This window comes from Pempheris klunzingeri, chromosome 11, assembly GCF_042242105.1.
Source record: "Pempheris klunzingeri isolate RE-2024b chromosome 11, fPemKlu1.hap1, whole genome shotgun sequence".
Taxonomy (NCBI): Eukaryota; Metazoa; Chordata; class Actinopteri; order Acropomatiformes; family Pempheridae; genus Pempheris; species Pempheris klunzingeri.
The window spans coordinates 1,097,139-1,120,000 of NC_092022.1; the positions used below are offsets into that span (position 1 = coordinate 1,097,139).

General features: G+C 42.9%; 1 protein-coding gene across 1 annotated transcript in view; it reads left to right on the forward strand.

Annotated features, from left to right (window-relative positions):
* Positions 1 to 9,252: 9,252 nt before the first annotated feature.
* LOC139210158 (protein NDRG3-like) overlaps positions 9,253 to 22,862 on the forward strand; it is a 21,000-nt gene continuing 7,390 nt past the window's right edge. Inside the window, exons 1-5 of the mRNA XM_070840143.1 lie at positions 9,253 to 9,378; positions 11,410 to 11,507; positions 16,761 to 16,793; positions 22,187 to 22,292; positions 22,432 to 22,552. Of these exons, the coding sequence (XP_070696244.1) occupies positions 11,448 to 11,507; positions 16,761 to 16,793; positions 22,187 to 22,292; positions 22,432 to 22,552 (320 nt within the window). The 5' untranslated portion in view covers positions 9,253 to 9,378; positions 11,410 to 11,447. The remainder of the gene's footprint in view (positions 9,379 to 11,409; positions 11,508 to 16,760; positions 16,794 to 22,186; positions 22,293 to 22,431; positions 22,553 to 22,862) is intronic.

Consider the following 22,862-nt stretch of genomic DNA (forward strand, 5'->3'; position numbering starts at 1 on the left):
CTTGTAAATTTGTTTTCTCAAATGTAAATTTGTCTCAGGACCTGTAAATGTGTTATGGCAATGTAATTTTGTTTTCTGATTTGTAAAAATGTTTTCTAAAATGTAAATTTGTCTCCAGCTTTGTAAAAGTGTTTCTTGTATTGTAAAATTGTTTTGCACCTCCCGGCCACCGTACTATAGTAAAAAAAAATATATCAAAAATAGTTGTTTTTTTTATCAGTTCACAAAATGCAAAGTGAGCGAACGGAAGAAGAATCTAAATGTAATCACTATTAGATGTGTCTGCAAAACAGCATCAATTCTTCCAGGTACACTTGCACAGTTTTTTGATCAATCAATCAATCTTTATTTATATCGCGCCAGTTCATAACAGCGTTATCTCAATACTCTTTCCATAAAGAGCAGGTCTAGACCAAACTCTTTATTTAGAGAGAGACCAACGATTCAGGAATTCAACATTAAGGATTCAAGAATCCCCACATGAGCAGCATCAGATGTTATATTAGGAAACAGTGGAGGAAGAACTCCCCTTTAACAGGAAGAAACCTGGAACAGAACCAGGCTCAGAGGGGGGGTTTCTGTCGGGGTCCATGTTGGGTGGATGATGGACAGAGAGAGAGAGATGCACAAGCAAACAACCAAGAAAGAAACTGATGTTGTTCCAAACATGTTGGAGAACTAACCACAGATGTAGGCAGCGTGTAGGCAGTCAGACTGGGATCACATGATCATGAGATCCCAGACAGACTGGATGATGCTGAGATCAGGGCTCTGTGGGGGGCACACCATCACTTCCAGGACTCCTTGTTCTTCTTTACGCTGAAGATAGTTCCTGATGACACTGGCTGTATGTTTGGGGTCGTTGTCCTGCTGCAGAATAAATCTGGGGCCAATCAGACTCCTCCCTTTTGGTATTGATGATGGGTCAGTATCTGCCTGTATTTCTCAGGACTGAGGACATCATTAACTCTGACCTAATCCCCCACTCCACTTGCAGAAATGCTGCTCCAGACTTGCAGAGAACCTCCACCAGCTTCACTGCTGCCTGCAGACACTCATTGTTGTTCTGCTCTTCAGCCCTTTGGTGAACAAACTGCCTTCTGCTACAGTCAAACATTTCAGACCACTTGTGGCCGGACTTCTGTGGACAGTAGATGGTGTACCTGGTCCCACTGGTCTCTGCAGGTTCTGAGCTGATGGCTGCTGGACGTCTTCCTGTTTCTAAGGGGAGTAAACATAATGTGTCTTTCATCTGTGGTTCCCTTGGCTGAACGCTGTGTCTATAGCCGATCGCCGTTGCCCGTTTCTTTGTGCTTCTTCAGAAGAGCCTGAACAGCACATCTGAAACCCCAGTCTGCTCTGAAATCTCTGCCTGGGGGAGACCTTGCTGATGCAGTAGAACCACCTGGTGTCTTGTTGCTGTGTTCAGTCTGAACATGATGACCTGAGACATCAAACTGTCTTCACCAGCCTCACCTTGGTAGCAGAGTTTGGCTGTTCCTCCCCCAGTTTTAATCCTCCTCCAGCTGTTTCTGTTTCAGCTAACGACTGTGTTTCAACCTACATATGAAACTGATGATCATGAGCACCTGTTTGGTACAACTGGTTAATAATACACCTGAATATGAAGCTACAAACCCCCTGGCTGTGATCAAGTGTACCTGGAAGAACTGATGCTGTTCTGAAGGCAAAGGGAGGTCACAGCAGATATTGATTTGATTTACATTTTTCTTCCGTTCCCTCACTTTGCATACTTACTTATTGATTTTGTAAATCGATGAAAATAAACAATCAAATGTAATATTTTTGAAAGCGTTCTTACCTAACTATACTTTACTTTTCACGAGTGCCTAAGGCTTTTGCACAGCACTGTGTGTTGTTGTTAGTGACAAAACTTAAAGTGTATAAAATATTTGTTTGGTGATGGTTAAGGTTAAGGTCAGGGACAGGTTAGTGTTCTTTAGTTTCAGTATACATTGTGTCTATGGGAAGTCCTAACAACGATAGCGAAACATACTGTGTGTGTGTGTGTGTGTGTGTCTAATAGGAGGAGGGGTATTATCAGCTCTACCATCTGTCGTGTAGTTTCAGAAAGTGAGATAAGGAACAGATGCTGTCCATCAGTCACTGGGAGCAAAGTTCTTCACCCGTGGTTTATACAGAGAAGAGACTGGTTTAAGTTGTCCAATGAGCACGAGGGTTAAGATAAGAAAGAACTTTATCCATTCTATGCAAAATGTTTGTACAAAAGATGGTCGGTACACACATTAAGAAAATAAAATAATTATATATATGTGTATATTATATATTGGCTGATCTGGGACACAGGAATAAGGCCGTGCTCTCTGATTGGCTGCTGTTGGAGGCAGCAGTGACCTGTGCTGTGACTGGCTGATGAGTTTGTTCCAGAGAAGTGTGACTGATGGTGATCAGCACAGACTTATACAGTAGTGGCTGATTCCTTGAGCTAACAGCTTGTTGGTATCCTGCTGGAGCTGTTCCTCCACCAGTCCGTCAGTTTTAAGTTCCTGTGTGTTTTAGTGCCTTGAGAAGTGTGTTTGGAGAGGAGATCCTCCTCCTCCTCCGTACTCCGTCCTCCAGCTGCTTGGCGGCTTTTTAAACTCTGCCACGGTGTGTGTCTCCAGCAGCCCACGGAGCCGGCCTCGGGGCGGTCCGGCCCGGGCAGGCAGGCAGGGCGACCCCGCGGTGCGCTGCAGCCGGCTGCAGCTCTCCTGAGCTCCAGCAGGGGGCAGTGCAGCGGGGCTTCTGTCCATGGTGCTGAAGATTCGGCGGCTCTGTCCGGGGTGCTGAACGGTTCCTGGGTGCTGAACGGTTCCTGGGTGCTGAACGGTTCCTGGGTGCTGAACGGTTCCTGGGTGCTGAACGGCTCCTGGGTGCTGAACGGTTCCTGGGTGCTGAACGGCTCCTGGGTGCTGAACGGTTCCTGGGTGCTGAACGGTTCCTGGGTGCTGAACGGCTCCTGGGTGCTGAACGGTTCCTGGGTGCTGAACGGCTCCTGGGTGCTGAACGGTTCCTGGGTGCTGAACGGCTCCTGGGTGCTGGGCTCCGTCTGAAGCTGCCCCTACAATGGCGGCCCGGTGGTAGAAGATACAGTCCGTTTAGTGTGAAGTTTTAGGGAATGTTGTGTCAAATACAGCAAGCGGGTGAAACTACATCAGTTCTCATGATTCTTTGAATAAACAGACAATGTGTACAAGGGAAGGTGATGGCAATGAATGGTAAATGTTACCATATTTATGGTAAAAGCAGTCTCAAAGGTACAATGTAGATCAAGTGAACTGGTTTACAATGAGTGGTGGAAGAATAATATCTTTATATATAGCAGCAACATACTTCATTGAATGATTCTTTCCATTACATACATCACATCTCTATTTTACATCCATCAATGGAGTCTCAGAGAGTTGTGTAATAATGTGCAGAGTATGAACATTGTGTTAATATATGTGGTCATTGGCAGTGATATGTAAGAAGCAAAGATCCTTGTGAGGTTTCTGGAGAGCAGAGGTCAAATAATACCACCAAATATCTCAGTTGTCATTATTCTCGTATGTTTCCATTGTGCATTTATTCTTATATCCATCAACATACAATATATCAGTGTTTATGACGCGGCTGGAAGGATTCCTGGAACAATGAGGCTTTGTGTAGCAGAATTGTATTCATTATACATTTTGTTTTCCATTTTTGTTCTTTACAGTTTTATACTATATACTGGGCACATATTGGTTTCACTGTGCGATGCATTTACTTCCAGCCGTCCGTACATAATGGACATGTATTTAGGGCTCATCATACACTCATTAAGTTATTGTTAGTCTTTTTATGTGATTTTGAAAATGCAGCTTTTTGATACAACACAATCTTAATACAAATTTGTACACATTCATCTGACAGTAAAATAGACAAATCTGATTTCATACCACATCTGAATGGAGAACAGAGAGTTCTCAACAGTTTGACCATTTGATTTGTCTGGTTTTGTTTGTACTAAACATGAATTATTCCAAAGGTTTTTGTTTGTTTGTCAGTATTTTCTCTAATTTATTTGTTTGACTACTGATTACTTAGGATTGTGTTTATTTCTGTGTTGACACCAAATAACGGAATTCATTCCAAAATGCAGAACACAACATAACCTGATGTGGCAAAAAATAACACACATATTCATAGATATGTTCATGCTTCTACCCATTCATACCACCACGTGTCTTTCTTTTTTTATTTTGTACTTTGTGGATGTGCAATCGTTTTATTTCCTTTTCCCTGTTTTTCTTTATTTTGGACAATGGTGCACAGCATTAAATGCGAAGCTGCTGCGCCTAAAGTATGTGAATTTTTGTCTTTGTCACCATGATTGGTCAGATATTGGTTTAATAAAGAAATAAAAACCTTTGTCTTGACTTTATTTTCATCACCATCACAATTTCAATTATATTTATGTGCTGCTTACAACTGACACCATCCCTTTAGAACTTACTTTCACAATCATTTTGATGTTTTGTAGCAAATGGGTGACACAAATGGCATGATTGTACGTTTTGTCTACAGTAAATATATGATCTCAAAGGTGTGCAGAGAACGTTTTAAGATGAGTAATAATTTCACATCAAAAGATTTGTATCCCATGCTTTTTATATGGTAGTTGCATTCGCAATTTTACATTTTCTTGAGGTGGATGTGAACTGTGCGCGTGCGTATGTGGACAGGGAGACTGACCAATCAGAGTTTCAGGTGTTGTATTTCCTGTCTGAGAGTCTGGCCAATCAGAGTTGTCATACTTCCTGGAAAGTATTATTAAAACATCTGCTAAACACGCTAACTTAGCAACGCTAGCAGTGGATGAGGTGGATGCGCTGCATATCAGTGACAGTAAGGCTGCTGCTGCAGCTGTGAAGCTTGTAATGGTAGTGTTCCATCTGTTCCCAGACTGTTCATTCACATATCTGGTAGTTATTCTTACAACAGAGGCTACAATAAGGACATACAAGCAGTATATTTGTCACAATCTTGAACGTGTCTTTGAGTTTACTCTTGTGTTACAATTGTCATATTGTCTCATTTTCAGATATCAGCTCTGGCTTCTTGAGCAGGTCCGAGAGCAGCAGGCACAGATGGCAGTGACTTTCAGCACACTATCAGGTGAGGTAGGTTACTTTAATAGTTGAAGTAATTGAGGAGTATCTCTTAGATTAGATAAGAACCATAAGAACCATGAATCCCAACTCTGTCTTAACCTCTATAAAATACATTGAGATCTAAAAGTGAAATATTTGTCTGTAGCTCAGCTTTAATTCTGTAGCTGCTTCAAGGGTCAGTTCACACATGAGGGGCCATTTAATCTCCATGTGTTCACTTCCATTTCTACTGAAACTCAAAATGCTACAGTGTGCAGTGAACTTGGACCCTTTGCCTGTTTTTATTTGACGTATTTCGGTTCGCTGCATTTCATGAAAATATGTGAGGTAAAATGAGGTTTTACTTAAAAATCTGACATCATTTCAGTAATCAGTTTTAGAATTGATATTAAGTAACAGCTGATTCTTTTAAATGAGTACATTTATAATCAACACATTCATGTGTTCATTCATCCCTTTGTGACTGTACCCGTCTGTCTCATTTGACACAGCGTCGCCTTAAAGTCTGAAATCTGTAAACTCAACATAGTCCAACTTCTGATGTGGGTGCTGATGGCCGCTCAGGTAATGGCAGACCTTTAAAGACCAGAAAAACAGTGGAACAGCTGATCTAGCTGTGATGTCTCTCCTTTCTCAGGTGACAGTGAGCCAGCTGAGCCTGGTGTCTCACAGGGTAGTAGCCTCCCCGTACCAGTGGTAGCACCCCTACCTCCTGAACATCATTCCTACTGTCTTCTGCTTCTCGGCTGAGGTCTGTCACTGAACTGACTGAGCCAGTCTAGACCAAGAGACAAGGTGAGTTTAAGCCCACTTAGGGACTGGAAGCAGGTAGAAAATACTTCGACAAAAGTACCTTGTACCTGGTTGGAGCCTCAAAGTGGGCTAAACACTTTTCACTGTACACCAAGTGCATAATAATGAGGCAACCTTGAGTGTAATTTATTTTTGTATAAGTGTTTTCCTCCCTCTTCAGTAAAGTTTGAGCTGGTTGCCTTCACTAACAAAACTGTGTGTGTTTGAGTGTGTGTGTGTGTGCGTCAGATCTTGAGACGTTTTCCCGTCAGCCCAGGGCATCCTGCACTACATCCAGGGACAAACACACCCTCAGAGCAGTGCCGTTTGAAGAGCTTGTAGACAACTTTAAAGGATGACACTGTCTGACAGACGGGCTCAGGCTCATGTGAAAAGATTCTGACTGAATGATATCAGGTCAATAATTCTTCATACAAACATGTACAGTGTTGTTTTTCTCTCTGATTCTCACTAGGCTGTGATGTGAAATCTAGTCAACTAATACATTATGGTGTATTGTTATAGATTACTGGAACAGACCCAGCAATCTATGAAGTGATTAAAATCAACCCCACCTTTGACAGGTGCAACATTACAGTTTTTGGACACATGATGCATCACAGTATACTTTAGAATCCAATAATATACTGTGCTTTGTTCTTAAAAGGGGCATTCTGTGTAATGAATACTTTTACTTTATGAAGTATCATTTTAAATGCAGGACTTTTACTTGTAACAGAGTATTTTTACTCTGTGGTAATACTGCTTTCACTTAAGTATAAATTCTGAGCTCTTCTTCCGCCTCTGGATTGCTGCATCAGGCGATTTGAGTCAAAGCTGCTCCACCTGCAGGGTGCCATGTTCCCCTTATGTCGAAATATCCAGTGAGACATTTCTGTCAGTATTTATTTAATCTATACTAGTACTGACACAAATTGCAGATCCATGGTTGATGTGCAAAAGTTATGACTAGTTGTGAAGTTAACAATAACAAAAAGCACAAAAACATACGAAAATGGAGCAGAAACCAGAAAAGTTTGGAAGAGCTGCTGTAACTGGCTGCCTCTCTCACAGCGCCATCTTGGATTTATAGAGGTTGTTTGTTTGCTTCTCTGCTCCTCCGTTAGAACAGTCACCCCCCCAACATCCCATAGAGACTGTGTCCGTCCCCCATTCAGATCATTTAGATCTATAAAGTCCAACAGGAGAGGAGTTCTGCAGAAACATCTAATCAAAGTTAATACCACCACTGGCACTATGAAACAGGACAGGAGAGTTAAATGTGGACTGTTAAACATCAGATCTCTGCCATCCAAAGCTGTTTTAGTAAATGATCTGATATCAGACCATCATAATGATTTATTGTGTCTGACAGAAACCTGGCTGCACCATGAAGAGGATGTTAGCCTTAATGAAGCCCCCCCCCCAGTCATACTAATACTCACATTCCTCGAGATTCTGGATGAGGAGGTGGAGCTGCAGCCATTTTCAACTCTAGTTTAATAGTCCAACCTAGACCTAAAATTAACTATAACTCCTTTGAAAGCCTTGTTCTTAGTTTTTCACACCCAACCTGGAAAACACTAAAACCAGTCTATGTTGTCACAGTGTACCGCCCTCCTGGTCCGTACTCTGAGTTCTTAACTGAGTTTTTATCAGATTTAGTCCTCAGTGTGGACAAAGTGATTATAGTAGGTGACTTTAATATTCATGTGGACGATGATAATGATGGTCTCAGCACTGCTTTTGTCTCACTATTGGACTCAATTGACTTCTCCCAGAGTGTAAATGAACCCACTCACTGTTTTAACCACACCCTTGACCTTGTTCTGGCTGATGGTGTTGAAATTGAACAGTTAACAGTCTTCCCACAAAACTCTATTCTATTGGACCATTACTCCAGCTCCACTGTGAGGAATCTGGGAGTCTTATTTGATCAAGATTTGTCCTTTAACTCCCACATTAAACAGATTTCTAGAACTGTCTTTTTCCATCTACATAATATTGATAAAATCAGGCCCATCCTGTCTATAGATGATGCAGAAAAACTAGTCCACACATTTGTCACTTCTAGGTTGGACTATTGTAACTCATTATTATCAGGCTGCCCCAATAAGTCGTTAAAGACTCTCCAGCTGGTCCAGAACGCTGCTGCTCGTGTTCTGACGAGAACTAAGAGAAGAGACCACATTTCTCCTGTACTGGCTTCTCTTCATTGGCTTCCAGTAAAATCTAGAATAGAGTTTAAAATCCTTCTCCTCACCTACAAGGTTCTTAATGGTCAGGCTCCATCATATCTTAAAGAGCTCATAGTACCGTACTACCCCACTAGAGCACTGCGCTCCCAGACTGCAGGCCTACTGGTGGTTCCTAAAGTCTCCAAAAGTAGTGATGGAGCCAGAGCTTTCAGCTATCAGGCTCCTCTCCTGTGGATCCTGGTCCTGGTTCTCCTGCTGTGATTGTCTGGTTCCTGTGGATCCTGGTCCTGGTCCTGCGGCTGTGGTTCTCTGGCTTCATGAACAACTGCTGCGGATCATCAGCCACTCATCATGTTTTTCAACATTACCATATTGCTAATGCTAATTTTTTAGTCACACTCCTATTGTTTGTGTTGTCCTTCTCTCTCTCTCTCTCTCTCTCTCTCTCTCTCTCTCTCTCTCTCTCTCTCTCTCTCTCCCTCTCTCTCTCTCCAACCTCCACCCAACACGGACCCTGACAGAAGCCGCCCACATTGAGCCTGGTTCTGTTCGAGGTTTCTTCCTGTTAAAGGGGAGTTCTTCCTGCCGCTGTTTCCTAATATAATATCTGATGCTGCTCATGTGGGGATTCTTGAATCCTTAATGTTGAATTCCTGAATCGTTGGTCTCTCTCTAATTAAAGAGTTTGGTCTAGACCTGCTCTTTATGGAAAGAGTCTTGAGATAACGCTGTTATGAATTGGCGCGATATAAATAAAGATTGATTGAAATAAAGATTGATTGATTGATTATTTTATTGTCAGTATTTTGATAAAGTTTCTGATTATTTTTCTGTCATTATTTGGATAAAGTTTCTGATTATTTTTGATTGTCATTATTTGGATTAAAAAGAAGCTTCCTGGTGGTTTTGATGACTAACAGGGTCTTTATTTTATGCCCCCACCCTCTTGGCACCACTCTTCCTCCATACCTCCGGTCATTTATTGACACCTGTTGCCAGGCAGCTCGGTGTCCTCGTGACCTGCGGCCTGTTGTTTACGGTGACGTAGCTCCGCCCCTGACCGTCAGCGTGCAGCTGACAGCGAGCCAGTTCAGAGAGCGGGGAGCCGCGCGACCAGCAGCAATTCAATCAACGGCTGCTAGTTAACGCTAACCAACTAACCAGCCAACCAGCTAACCAGCCGGATTCACCCGGTAACTTGGACTAGCTTCCGGAGCTAACGGCTGACGGTGAGTAGCTAACGGCGACTAATGGTCGGTCCAGGAGCCGTTTGTGACGTTAACGGCTACTACTAACCGAGTAACGGCTAGTTAGCTGATTAGCTAGCGATCAGGTGGGCTGTTAGTGGCGTTAACGGCAACCAGTGAGAGAAGTTAGCAACCGGGAAACACGGCCCGTGTCGATTTCTATGGCGACGGTGTATTTGGTTACAGGTGTGTGTGTGTGTGTGTGTGTGTGTGTGTGTGTGTGTGTGGTGAAACGTCTCCCTTGGTAACGGTTGCTAAGCCGGAGCTGTCTGTCTGAAGCTAACATTAGCATCCAGGATCATTAATTAACTTAAGCAGCGTTTTAGCTCATCTGCAGGGTGTGTGTGTGTGTGTGTGTGTGTGTGTGTCTGTGTGTCTGTGTGTGTGTGTGTGTGTGTGTGTCTGTGTGTGTGTGTGTGTGTGTGTGTGTGTGTGTGTGTCTGTGTGTGTGTGTGTGTGTGGGCGGACAGCAGAGCATCGGTACACTCAGTTCAGTTAAACCTCAGATCTGAGCAGAGCTTTACCGAAACATCAGTGTTACTAATAAAACTAACCAATAGATAATTGTTGTTCTCAGCATCTGTGGTTTGAAATAAAAACAACTGCAGACACTGACAATGAACATTTTTCAAGAAAAACTCACTTCTGACATTCTGACTTGATTTAAGCACAATTATCTTTTGTTAGAGCTGCTACTAGTCAAAATTACTATGATTAAATGTTTAAAGGCCTGACTGTGATCAAAAATCAACATCACAGGTACCATAAAGCTAATTCTGAATATCTAAGATCCAGATTATATTAATGATATATCCTGTCTGAGCTATAAGATATAAAAATTACATTCCTGCAAGTAACAATTATATCTTCGATTCCCTTTATAACTAATCAGAATTTAATTTTAGATATCAAAAAGGAATTTCAAAGTGGAGTAAAATGTGCAAGATGCAAATATTCAAGTAAGGTTCAAGTATCATTTGTACAACATGATGATGAATGAATGAATGAATGAGTGAGTGGCCTGAATGCTGAAAAACATGTCCGACGTTGGTAACGCAGAGCAGTTTAGTTTGAGATTTAGAAGCTGAATCCAGAGAGCCAGAGAGGCCGTCCTCTTTTATTCGGTTTAAAATGGCCGATTTTCTGGATGTGGACGAGTCAAAGACACACAGACAACCAGACCTCCGGATGGTACTGAAAGATGTGAATAAGTTAACGTCCTGTCCCTAAATATGCCAAAAACACATCAGTGGTTTGGTTTCTGTCTGTCTGGATTTAACTTTCTGCTGTCCTGTGACATATGGCACCTGCAAAAATACAGTTTTTTAAGACAAGACGGAATAAGATTCAGTACAATTTTGAATGCTGGGTTTTAACTTTGCAGCAGCCCGTGTGCTCTGATCTGACTGGCTGCTGTACATCCACAGCCAGTCAGTTATCTGTTTGGGTGGGAGCCAGATAGCCCACAGGAAGCTCAGCATCCATCCAAACCACTCTGCTGAAACGCTGTTACCCAACCTGTCTGCCCACACACACACACAGACACACACACACACACAGACAGCTGGGTGGCCTGCTGCCAACGAGAGCTCACTGGCTGTTTCCATTAGATTCACACAGTTGGATAACCCAGTTTGACAGACCACACAGGTAGAGACAGAAAAACAGACAGGCGGCAGAGCTGGTGAATATCTATTCTTTATTTTTGTACCTGTAATTTCACGAGTGCAGATAAATTTATAAGGTCTTAGTTTTAGTGCTGCTACATGCAGATGGCGTACGTGCAGTACTGTCCCTGAACGCATCCTGTTTGACACCAACAGACTGAAGCTGCCTTTAAGACCAGGAGCAGAAAACACGTAAACTGAGTGTCTGTGTGTGGCAGACAGGTGAACGGGCAGTCGCATAGGACTTTACCTAACTGACTCCGTCTGACTGTCTGTCTGTCTGTCTGTCTGTCTGTCTGTCCGTCCGTCTCCTTGTTTGTGTGTCTCTTTCTAATCTGTCTGGAAGGCGTCTCACATCAGGTCGATTGGCACTAAAGCGGCCCCATGATGGAGGAGCTTCACGACGTCCAGCTGACCGAGATCAAACCACTCCTGACAGGACAGGTGAGAAAGTTTGATGTCCAGGTCCTGACGACAACCTGCCATCCAGTCAGAAAATCTGAGCCACGAGACACGTGAAGAACTACCATGGAGTGTCAGGGCCACAGTGAGGGGAAAAGTCTGAGATTTCAAAAATGAATGATAATTAAGCTGAAATGTTTTTCAAGAAAAAAGTCGTGATTTTTCAAGAAAAGTCTTGATATTAATTCAATTCAATTCAATTCAATTCAATTTTATTTGTATAGCCCAATATCACAACAGAGTGTCTCATAGTGCTTTACAAAGTTCACTGAAATAAACAAGTGTAAGCGAACAAACAATCTAATAAAGAGTCCAGCAGTCGATGAGGCCAATGGATCAGTCCGGTGGATCAGTCCGAGGCATCACCTGCCCTTTATGACCCTCCTTCTTCGGGAAGGAAAAACTCAAAAAACCCAGTGGGAAAAGAGAAACCTCCGGGAGCACCACAGTGAAGGAGAGATCCAGCTCCCAAGGACGGACAGGCTGGAGCCTTGGACAGACGCACATCCATTGGCTGGTGGAGAACCACATCAGCGGTACCAGGACCAGGATCCATAGGAACCAGGGAACCACATCAGCAGAACCAGGACCAGGATCCATAGGAACCAGAGAACCACATCAGCGGGACCGGGACCAGGACCAGGACCCACAGGAACCAGAGAACCACATCAGCAGGGCCAGGACCAGGATCCACAGGATCCACAGGAACCTGAGAGATGAGAAAGCACAGAAAGGCTCCGGGGAAGATAGCAAGTTAGAGGCAGACATTTGACTGACATGAGACATAACGATGGAGAGGAAGAGGAGGATAGAGAATAGAGGAGCTCAGTGCACCATAGGAGTCCCCCGGCAGTCTGAGCCTATAGCAGCATAACTAGGGGCTGGTCTAAGGCCTGAGCCAGCCCTTAAATATATGCTTTGTCAAAAAGGAAGGTTTTTAGTCTACTCTTAAATGTAGAGAGGGTGTCTGTCCCCCCGAACCCAAACTGGAAGGAGGTTCCACAGGAGAGGAGCCTGATAGCTGAAAGCTCTGCCTCCTGAACTACTTTTGGAGACTTTGGGAACCACCAGTAGACCTGCATTCTGGGAGCGCAGTGCTCTAGTGGGGTAGTACGGTACTATAAGCTCTTTAAGATATGATGGGGCCTGACCCTTAAGAACCTTGTAGGTGAGGAGAAGGATTTTAAACTCTATTCTAGATTTTACTGGAAGCCAATTAAGAGAAGCAAGTACAGGAGAAATGTGGTCTCTTCTTTTAGTTCTCGTCAGAACACGAGCAGCAGCGTTCTGGACCAGCTGGAGAGTCTTTAACGACTTATTGGGGCAGCCTGATAATAATGAGTTACAATAGTCCAACCTAGAAGTGACAAATGCATGGACCAATTTTTCTGCATCATCAGTGGATATGATGGGCCTGATTTTGGCAATATTACGTAGATGGAAAAAGGCAGTTCTAGAAATCTGTTTAATGTGGGAGTTAAAGGACAAATCCTGATCAAATAAGACTCCCAGATTCCTCACAGTGGAGCTGGAGGCCAGATTTATGCCGTCCAGAGCAGTTATGGTAGTGGAAAAGCTGTCTCTGAGGTGTCTGGGGCCAAGCAAAATAACTTCAGTTTTATCTGAATTTAGCAGCAGAATGTTGCTGCTCATCCAGGACTTTATGTCCTTAAGGCAGATTTGAAGTTTAACCAACTGACTGGGTTCATCAGGCTTTATTGATAAATATAATTGTGTATCATCTGCATAACAGTGGAAATTAATGGAGTGCTTCCTGATAATATTACCCAGAGGAAGCATATATAAGATAAAGAGTATTGGTCCAAGCACTGAACCTTGTGGAACTCCATGTCTAACCTTAGTGTGGACAGAGGATTCGTTATTAATATGTACAAACTGAAATCGATCTAATAAATAGGACTTAAACCAGCTTAATGCAGTTCCTTTTATACCAATGAACTGTTCCAGTCTCTGTAACAGGATGTGATGGTCGATGGTGTCGAAAGCAGCACTCAGGTCTAACAAGACCAGGACAGAGAGGAGTCCTCTGTCTGATGCCATGAGGAGGTCGTTTGTAACCTTCACCAGTGCTGTCTCTGTGCTGTGGTTCGCTCTAAAACCTGACTGAAAATCCTCAAATAGACTATTACAGTTTAAAAAATTACACAGCTGATTAGCTACAACTTTCTCCAGGATCTTGGAGAGAAAGGAAAAGTTGGATAAAGGTCTATAGTTAGCTAACACACCTGAATCAAGAGTAGGCTTTTTCAGGAGAGGTTTAATTACTGCTACTTTATAGGACTGCGGTACATAGCCTCTTAGTAAAGACTGATTGATCATATCCAGTAAGGACGTGTTAATTAGGGGCAGGACCTCTTTAAGGAGTCCAGTAGGAATGGGGTCTAGGAGACATGTTGACGATCTAGATGAGGAGATTATTGAGGTCAATTCAGCAAGATCAATTGGAGAAAAACAGTCCAAGTACACATCAGGTCTAACAGCTGTTTCTATGGTTCCTAGGTTTGAGGTTGGACCAGACCCTGTTAAGGGCAGGAGGTGCTGAATTTTGTCCCTAATAGTTAGGATTTTCTCATTAAAGAAGCTCATGAAGTCGTTACTGCTGAGCTCTAAGGGAACACAAGGATCAATAGAGTTCTGGCTCCTTGTCAGCCTAGCTATTGTGCTAAAAAGGAATCTAGGGTTGCTTTTATTTTCTTCTATTAATGAGGAGTAGTAGGCGGCTCTGGCATTACAGAGGGCCTTTCTATAGGTTTTAAGACTATCTTGCCAGATTAAACAGGATTCTTCCACTTTGGTGGCCCGCCATGTCCTTTCTAGCCTTCGTGAGTGTTGCTTAAGCTCACGTGTCTGGGAGTTATACCAGGGAGCTTGTCTCTTTCTTTAATTCTCTTCTTTTTTAGAGGGGCAATAGAGTCTAGTGTCATTCGCAGTGAACCTGCAGCACTATCGACCAGATAATCAATTTGGGAGGGGCTCAGATTAACATGGGGGTCATCCACAGCACAGGGACACACTGGCTGAAATACTGAAGGAATCACCTCCCTAAATTTGGCAACAGCACTATCAGATAAGGATCTAGTGAGGACCTCTCTGTCATATAGAGCATAGTCCTGTAGCAAGAAATCAAATGTTATCAGGTAATGGTCTGATAAAATAGAGTTATCAATAAAAACAGGAGAGAGAGGTCGAAAAAATATCAGGTGTTGATGTGCCAAAAGATTAATGTTCTTATAAAACCTTTTCTTTAAATAATGTGACCCTTTCTCCATAAAATTACAACTGAACTTTCCTAATATTCCAACTTTTTTCTTTGTGACTTTGTGATTTATTTTTTTCTTACATAAAATTACAACTTTATTTTCCCCAACTTTATTCTTGGAATATTACACCTTTTTTTTCTTTTTTTAATATTATGACTTTATTCCTGTAATATTATGAGTCTCAGGTTACCTTTCTCCCTCTAAGTGGCCCTTATACACTAACAGACCTGATTAAACAAACTTTAGTTTAACTAATTTGCTTAAAATCGACTACCGCCCCGTAGCACTCACACCCATCGTTATGAAGTGCTTTGAGCGACTGGTCCTGGCACATCTGAAGAACTGTCTCCCACCCACACTGGACCCGTACCAGTTTGCCTACCACAGCAACAGGAGTACAGAGGATGCAATCTCCACTGCACTGCACTCTGTGCTCACACATCTGGACAACAACAACACTTACGCACGGATGCTGTTCATCGACTTCAGCTCAGCATTTAACACTGTCATCCCCTCCAAGTTAATCACCAAACTCGGAGACCTGGGCATCAACACCCCCCTCTGTTACTGGATAAAAGACTTCCTGACTGACAGACCCCAGCATGTTAGGTCAGGACACACCAGCTCAACCACCATCACACTCAACACAGGCGTACCACAGGGCTGTGTGCTGAGCCCATTCCTCTACTCCCTCTTCACCCACGACTGCAGACCTGTACATGGATCCAACTCCATCATCAAGTTTGCGGACGACACAACGGTGATTGGCCTCATCAGCAACAACGATGAGACAGCCTACAGGGAGGAGGTACAGCATCTGGCCGCTTGGTGTGCTGACAATAAGCTGCTCCTTAACACCAGCAAGACTAAGGAGCTTATCATTGACTTCAGGAGGGAGAGCGGAAACACGCACAACCCCATTCACATCAACGGGATGGCTGTGGAACGTGTCTCCAGCTTCAAGTTCCTGGGGACTCACATCTCTGAGAACCTCTCCTGGTCCACTAACACCTCCAACCTGGTCAAGAAGGCTCACCAACGCCTCTTCTTCCTGAGGACACTGAAGAGACACCACCTGTCCTCAAGCGTACTGGTGAACTTCTACCGCTGTGCGATCGAGAGCATCCTGACCAGCTGTGTCACTGTCTGGTATGGGAACTGCTCTGCCGCAGACCGTAAGATGCTACAGCGGGTGGTGAAAACTGCCCAACGTATCACAAGGACTCCTCTTCCAGCCATTGAGGACATCCAGAGGAAACGCTGTCTGCGTCGAGCTCGCAGCATCCTCAAGGACTCCTCCCACCCTGCCCATAAACTGTTTGTCCTCTTACCCTCCGGCAGGCGCTTCAGGAGCCTCCGAACCAGGACCACCAGACTGAAGAACAGCTTTTTCCCCAGAGCTGTCTCCCTACTGAACTCTGCCCCCCACTGACCCCCCTGCCCCGACACATCACCATACTGTCCTCTGTAAATATAGTATTTAAATCTAGGTAATATGTATATCACCTCAATCTGTATACACCTGTATTATATGTACATTCCACTCTCAGTCTAATCTGTATATTCTATTTATATTTATACCGTAGTCACTAGCACACATGTTCACAGCACTACTCTGTATATAGCACCTGTAATTCTGTATATTCTGTACATACCTTATATATATTCTGCACTTTTTCTACAAATTGCACTTCTGGTTAGATGCCAAAATGCATTTCATTGCCTTGTACTGTACAGGTGTAATGACAATAAAGTTGAATCTAATCTAATCTAATCTAATCTAAAATCAAGTAAAGCAGTAGTTTATCTTTAAATCTGATAATGCACAAACAGAGGAACGTTCAATTAAACTATCTTGATCTAATCTAATGACTTACAATCAGATTCATGACCTGTATACTTTCATTACAGTAATAACTGAAGAATTTCTGTGTCTTTATTTATGTCTCTTCAGAATGGAAGAAATCTCCAGGACTTCGACTGTCAGGTGAGTCCAGCAGCAACACATCAGACCTTCACAGCGTCAAAACAACAGCAAATCTTTTCCTCTCCTTTGACGTTACAGTCGGGCTGTAATCTCAAATCAAAACGTTTCATCAGCATTGTAGATTAAATTTTGATTAAATTTCGATTAAATTTCAGTGGCATAATTCTCAAAACTGGAAAATGAAGCATAGATTAATAATAATTTAAATTAAATGGGAACAAACACAGATAGTGGAGTTCTGCTCTGATTTTCGCTCACAGAACAGAGGAGCTGCTGGTCTGCTGCTGCCTCCATCACTTAGTTAGTCAGTGAAGTAAATGAGTAATACTGCTGGAGAGAAATGGTTCGTATTTAGGAGGAGGTGTGTGAGGCTAAAACCCACCAGGAGCGTCTGATGGCGTCCGCTCTAGTTAACGCTTTAATGTGTTTAAGAAGCGTCCCAGAAGCATCTCGGCGCTCCGCTAAAGATTCGCTCCTGGTCTTATTCTGACGGATGTGTCAAGCAGCTCAGAGCAGATGAGGCGGCAGAAAGTCAGACAGACAAACGGCAAAGAGAATCAGCTCAGTTTTCAAAATAAAAGCCCCCGTGCAGACTTTTTGTGGTATATTCCAGCAGCACATCAGTATTATTCTCTAATGGGGGGGCACCAGGCCAGACGTCAGCCGGTCAGAGGGTTTTTAACACCATGGATGACCAGAGGTTCATCTTGGATGTGGAGAAACACTCTGACTTTGACTTTAGCTGCTGTCTGTAGCTCCAGCACAACAAAGCAGGAAATACATCCAAGAAACACATTTAAAGCAGCAGAAGAAGAAACGCAGCCTGTTTGATCCTGTTAGAAGCTCCAGCATCAGTTTAACGACCAAACCAAGTCGACTGCAGCCAGAACACCATGCAGACAGATTTCAGGGTCAGACATCAGGCTGTAGTTAGTTGAATAACCATTAGCTCCGCACAGATATTGATCCGCAGCGCTCGTCGGACTGACCTCAGCGCAGCAGCTCAGTTTGCATCAGTGCCTCTGATCAGAGTTATTTTGAATCCTCCAGAACATCCTGTGAGCTCTTTGAAAGTCACATCACTTGTTCAGCTGCAGTTCAGTCAGTTTTTCCCTGCTGGGTCTTTATATGTCACTATAACAGCGTCAAAACATTTCAGCTTTGTGTTTTATTAAATTTAGCATTTTAGATGTCCAAAAACAACATCAACAAAGAACATCAGTTTGATTAATCAATTAATCGATTGACAGGAAACAGCAACTAGTTTGAAATACGAATTATCCTTCAAGTCTTTTTTTTTAAATTGACAACAAATTGCTCATCCGAAGTTATAAAATGTGATAATTTGCTGCTTCTCTTGGTTTTACATTCTAATAAACTTAATATTTTAGAATATAATTCATAATGTTAACATTCAAATTTTAAAATCAACATTCGAATGCTGCACAGATTTTAGTTTTTTGTAGTTTTTGTAGAGCTGACATTCAAAGCTTCATTAGAATTCCTCCAACAGGAGCTTCAAATGACATTTGGTAGAATACTTTTAGGTTTTGGACTTTTTCGGTCAGACAAACTAAGATAAGATAAACCTTCATTTGTCCCACATTGGGGAAATTTGCTAATTTACAGCAGCAAAGAACAAGAACAACAGTGCAAAGATAAGTTAAACAACAGGTGCCTATATAAGTAGAATATAATATAAAATAGAATAAAAAAGCTATGCAGTATATACAAATATAACAAAGAGACTACACTGTAGTAGAAGGATTGATCGAGTTGATTGTCTTTGTGCTCTGAGCATGGGGAGTCATTTCAGGACTGAATAATCTCCACACTAATATTTCCATGTCAAGCAGTCTGAACGGCGAGGGAGAAAAACGTTAAATTAAAAGGCAGCGTGCGAGTCTCAGGTGACTCAGTTGTAATTTGCTCGTCGTGTTTTATGGTAATTGGTGGTGAACTTTGATTATAACGAGCCGAGGAGGAAGATAAAGAAGAGGAGGATGAGAGCAGAGAGAAGAGAAGGGGGGGAAGATAAAGTCAGTGACGGATTGAAGAAGGGCAACAAGTGGTTGGCTGGTGAGACCTTAAGACCTCACTGCTCTCAGCCAATGAGATTAACCCTGATGATGTAATCACATCGACCCCACTGTCTCTGTCGGATCGGTGTCTCTTTCTTCTGTCTCTTTTCCCTCCTCTCTGTTTATGAAGCATTCTTCCTTTTGTCCTCCTTTCTAAAACTCTCCCTCCTCTTCCTCCTCTGTCAGGATGTCTGACTCTCTGGACTTGCACCAGATCTACTGTTCTTTAGGAGTTGGGGTGGTGAGTTAGCCAGTTAGCCGGTTAGCCGGTTAGCCAGCCGTTCAGTAGCCTGCCGCCCTCAGTCATGCTTTGCCCCCTGTTAGCTAACAGGCTGGTTAGCTAGTTAACCTGCTCATCTTGTTCACCTGCATAAATGCTGTTAGCCGGCAGACACTTGCTCACATCTGCATATTCTGTTTCAGCTGTGTGACAACAGAAAGTCAGATTAGTTGTCAGTCAGTTTATTTGTAACACTTTCCATCACAGCACATGCATCTAATTTTCTGGAGAAAAACCTAAAAGACAACCAGCATCTCAATTTAAAAACTGGAAAAAGTAAGTAGTAAAGACACAAAGAGATACAAAGATCAACGGAGCACAAGAATTTTATACCAGTTCTTTATTTGTCGTATAAACAATATATACAGTGAAATAATATGTAAAGGACAAACACACCAAGTAGATGTAACAATAAGAAAAAATAGCACAAGAATCCAAGACATAACAACACACAATAAAGCTAAAATACATTATTGATATATATATATATACAGTATTCCCTCGCTATAACGCGGTTCACCTTTTGCGGCCTCGCTGTTTCGCGGATTTTTTAGTGCAATTTTGCATGCTTTTTTTTTTACAGTGTATGAACGCGCATTGTGTTCTGCGTCCTGATTGGCTAAGGGACTGTAGACCAATGTCAGTCAGTCTCCTCCGTGCCGTGTCTCTGTACAGTACAGAATGCGTTCGGCTTGCCAAATTTACATCAATGTTCAATCACTAGCAGTGTGACTTTTAAGTGCTGCCTGTTTGCAAGACAAACAAACAAGTCAAACAAGAGATAAATGTGAGAAAATGTTAATGCCTGTATGCCTCTAATGCCTGTAAAAGTGTATAAACTGTATGGTGAGGGGTTTTACAGCCTTAAAATATATAGAATAATTGTAAAAAATAAAGCTGACTACTTTGCGGATTTCGCCTATTGCGGGTTATTTTTAGAACGTAACCCCCACAATAAACGAGGGACCACTGTGTATGTAATATAGAATAAATAGAATAGAGTAACATAGAAAATAGTACTGTGGTAAAAATATACTGATACTGTTGCGGTCTTGGGTATGAGAGTAGTTAGATAAATGTGTTGTGTACACTGTGCAGAATAAGCAGTAGTATATAAATATATATATGAAGATGTAAACAAAGTATATCAGAAGTGGATGGATGGATGGATGCATGGACTAGGGTCCAGTGTTTAAGTCTGTGATGTTCCAGTTTTTAGGTTTTGCCTTTTTGCAGGCACAAACATTTTACACGGATGAAAAACTGAATTTCCTGGTTTGGGAATAGTTATGACGTCACTCACTAATGGATCTCACACTGTGCAATTTAAAACTCATTCAGTTGATTAAAAGCCAATAGAAACATTCTTGTGCGCCGCATGCACTGCGGTGACAAACTGTGTGTGTGTGTAGACATTAGTGTGGGGAAGCTTAAGACCCATTAATAGAATCTGTCAGGTGTTTCCATGGTCAGTTCATTAATGAGATTACTAGACGGCACCTCGGCCCATTTGAAGCCATTCAGCTGCCTGTCTGCTGGCCTCTGACTGGTGGCCACTCTGCTGTTTGGCATTAAGGCGTATCTGATTTCTAAACAAGTGACCCAGTTGTCGAGTCACGGCTCAGAGTCATGGCGTGGTGCGTTCATGTGCACGGTGGATGTGTTGTTCTTCTCAAGTACATTCATCTCACTGAGGTTGGGATCTTTTTTGTGTGCAATGTACAGTTTAAACAGAGACGGATGTACAATATACATTTGCACAAGAAAAACACAAGTGTGGTTTAAAAGTACCACCTTTTAAAATTGGAATGAGAGAAGGCAGAATCGTAAACGTTGTAGCTTATTCCATTTGTACGCAGCATAAAACCTGAACCCACTTTTTCCAGGTTCAGTGTGAACAAGAGTTACAGCTGATGTTAAAACATCCTGTGACCCGACGCTGTAAGTGATGCGTTTAAGTGCAGAGGGAATGGGGTGGTTTTTGCAGTAGAGCCTTATAGATAAACACACACAGCGCTGCTTCCTTCTTCTCCCACCTTTTCATGTAACATGGAGTCTAATAAATATAGTTATATATTATGAACACAAACAAGTGTGACGGTGATAAAGCATCTGCTTTCCACTCGGCTGATGATTTCTGACTAAATACATCAATCAATCTTTATATAGTGCCAATTCATAACAGCGTTATCTCAATACTCTTTCCACAAAGAGGTCTAGACCAAACTCTTTAATTAGAGAGAGACCCAACGATTCAGGAATTCAACATTAAGGATTCAAGAATCCCCACATGAGCAGCATCAGATATTAGATTGAGCAACAGTGGAGGAAGAACTCCCCTTTAACAGGAAGAAACCTCGAACAGAACCAGGCTCAATGTGGGCGGCTTCTGTCAGGGTCCGTGTTGGGTGGAGGTTGGACAGAGAGAGGGGGAGAGAGAGGGGAGGGGGGGGGGGGGGGGGGGAGGGAGGGAGGGAGGGAGGGAGGGAGGGAGAGAGAGAGAGAGAACACACATAATGATGGAGAGGAAGAGGAGGATAGAGGAGCCCAGTGCATCATGGGAGTCCCCCGGCAGTCTAAGCCTATAGCAGCATAACTAGGGGCTGGTCTAAGGCCTGATCCAGCCCTGAACTAAGGTGAGGAGAAGGATTTTAAACTCTATTCTAGATTTTACTGGAAACCAATGAAGAGAAGCCAGTACAGGAGAAAGATGGTCTCTTCTCTTAGTTCTCACAGTACATGTGATTCATCAGTTCTGAGCTGCTTCAGCCTGGGTTACATGCTGCGTCTCTTTATGATATCAGGACGGTGTTTCACTGTTTTCTCTACTGGTGTTAAAATGGAAGCTACGACTGAAAAAATACCCCCAGTGGTACCTCCCCCCCGTGTACTGTCACTTAGCTGAGTGTGTCGAAGTGGAACAAGTTTAATGAGCTCTCCCTCGGGGCTCCTGCTGTGCTGCTGTGTGTTTGTCGCTGGCACCGACAGGATGATATTTGTTTGTTTGTTTGTTTGTTTGCCGTGTTGATCAGGAGCACGATGTGGAGACGGCCCACGGTGTGCTGCACGTCACCATGAGGGGAGTTGCTAAGGGCAATCGACCCACAATCCTCACCTACCATGACATTGGACTCAACCGTGAGTAAACAAGCATGAAACGTAGTAATAATAGTACAGGTGAGAAAACATAAGAAAGAAGGACTTAACACAGCTGTGTGTGTGTGTGTGTGTGTGTGTACGTGCGTGCCTGCGTGCGTGCGTGCGTGTGTGTGTGTAGATAAGTCTTGTTTCAACAGCTTGTTTAACTACGAGGACATGCAGGAAGTGACTCAGCACTTCTCAGTTCTGCATGTTGATGCTCCGGGACAGCAGGAGAACGCTCCTGTATTCCCTGCCGGGTAACACACACACACACACACACACACACACACACACCCTCACCATCGTCTGTAGGGTCTAAACACACATGTACCATACTGTACCATTTTTCACAGGGTAACATACACACTCACCCCAATGTTTTCCCCAGGGCATTGACGTGATTTGTTGTTTTTCCTTCAAGACAGAGACGTCAACATTAAGTAGCCGTTTTTTAAAAAAATTTCAGACAGAAAATAAAATCTTTGCTCAAGTGAGGTTTTACCAACATCAAAACTGGAGGAAGGCTCAGTGACGAGGACTGTGCTCTGTAAAATTAGCAAACAAACC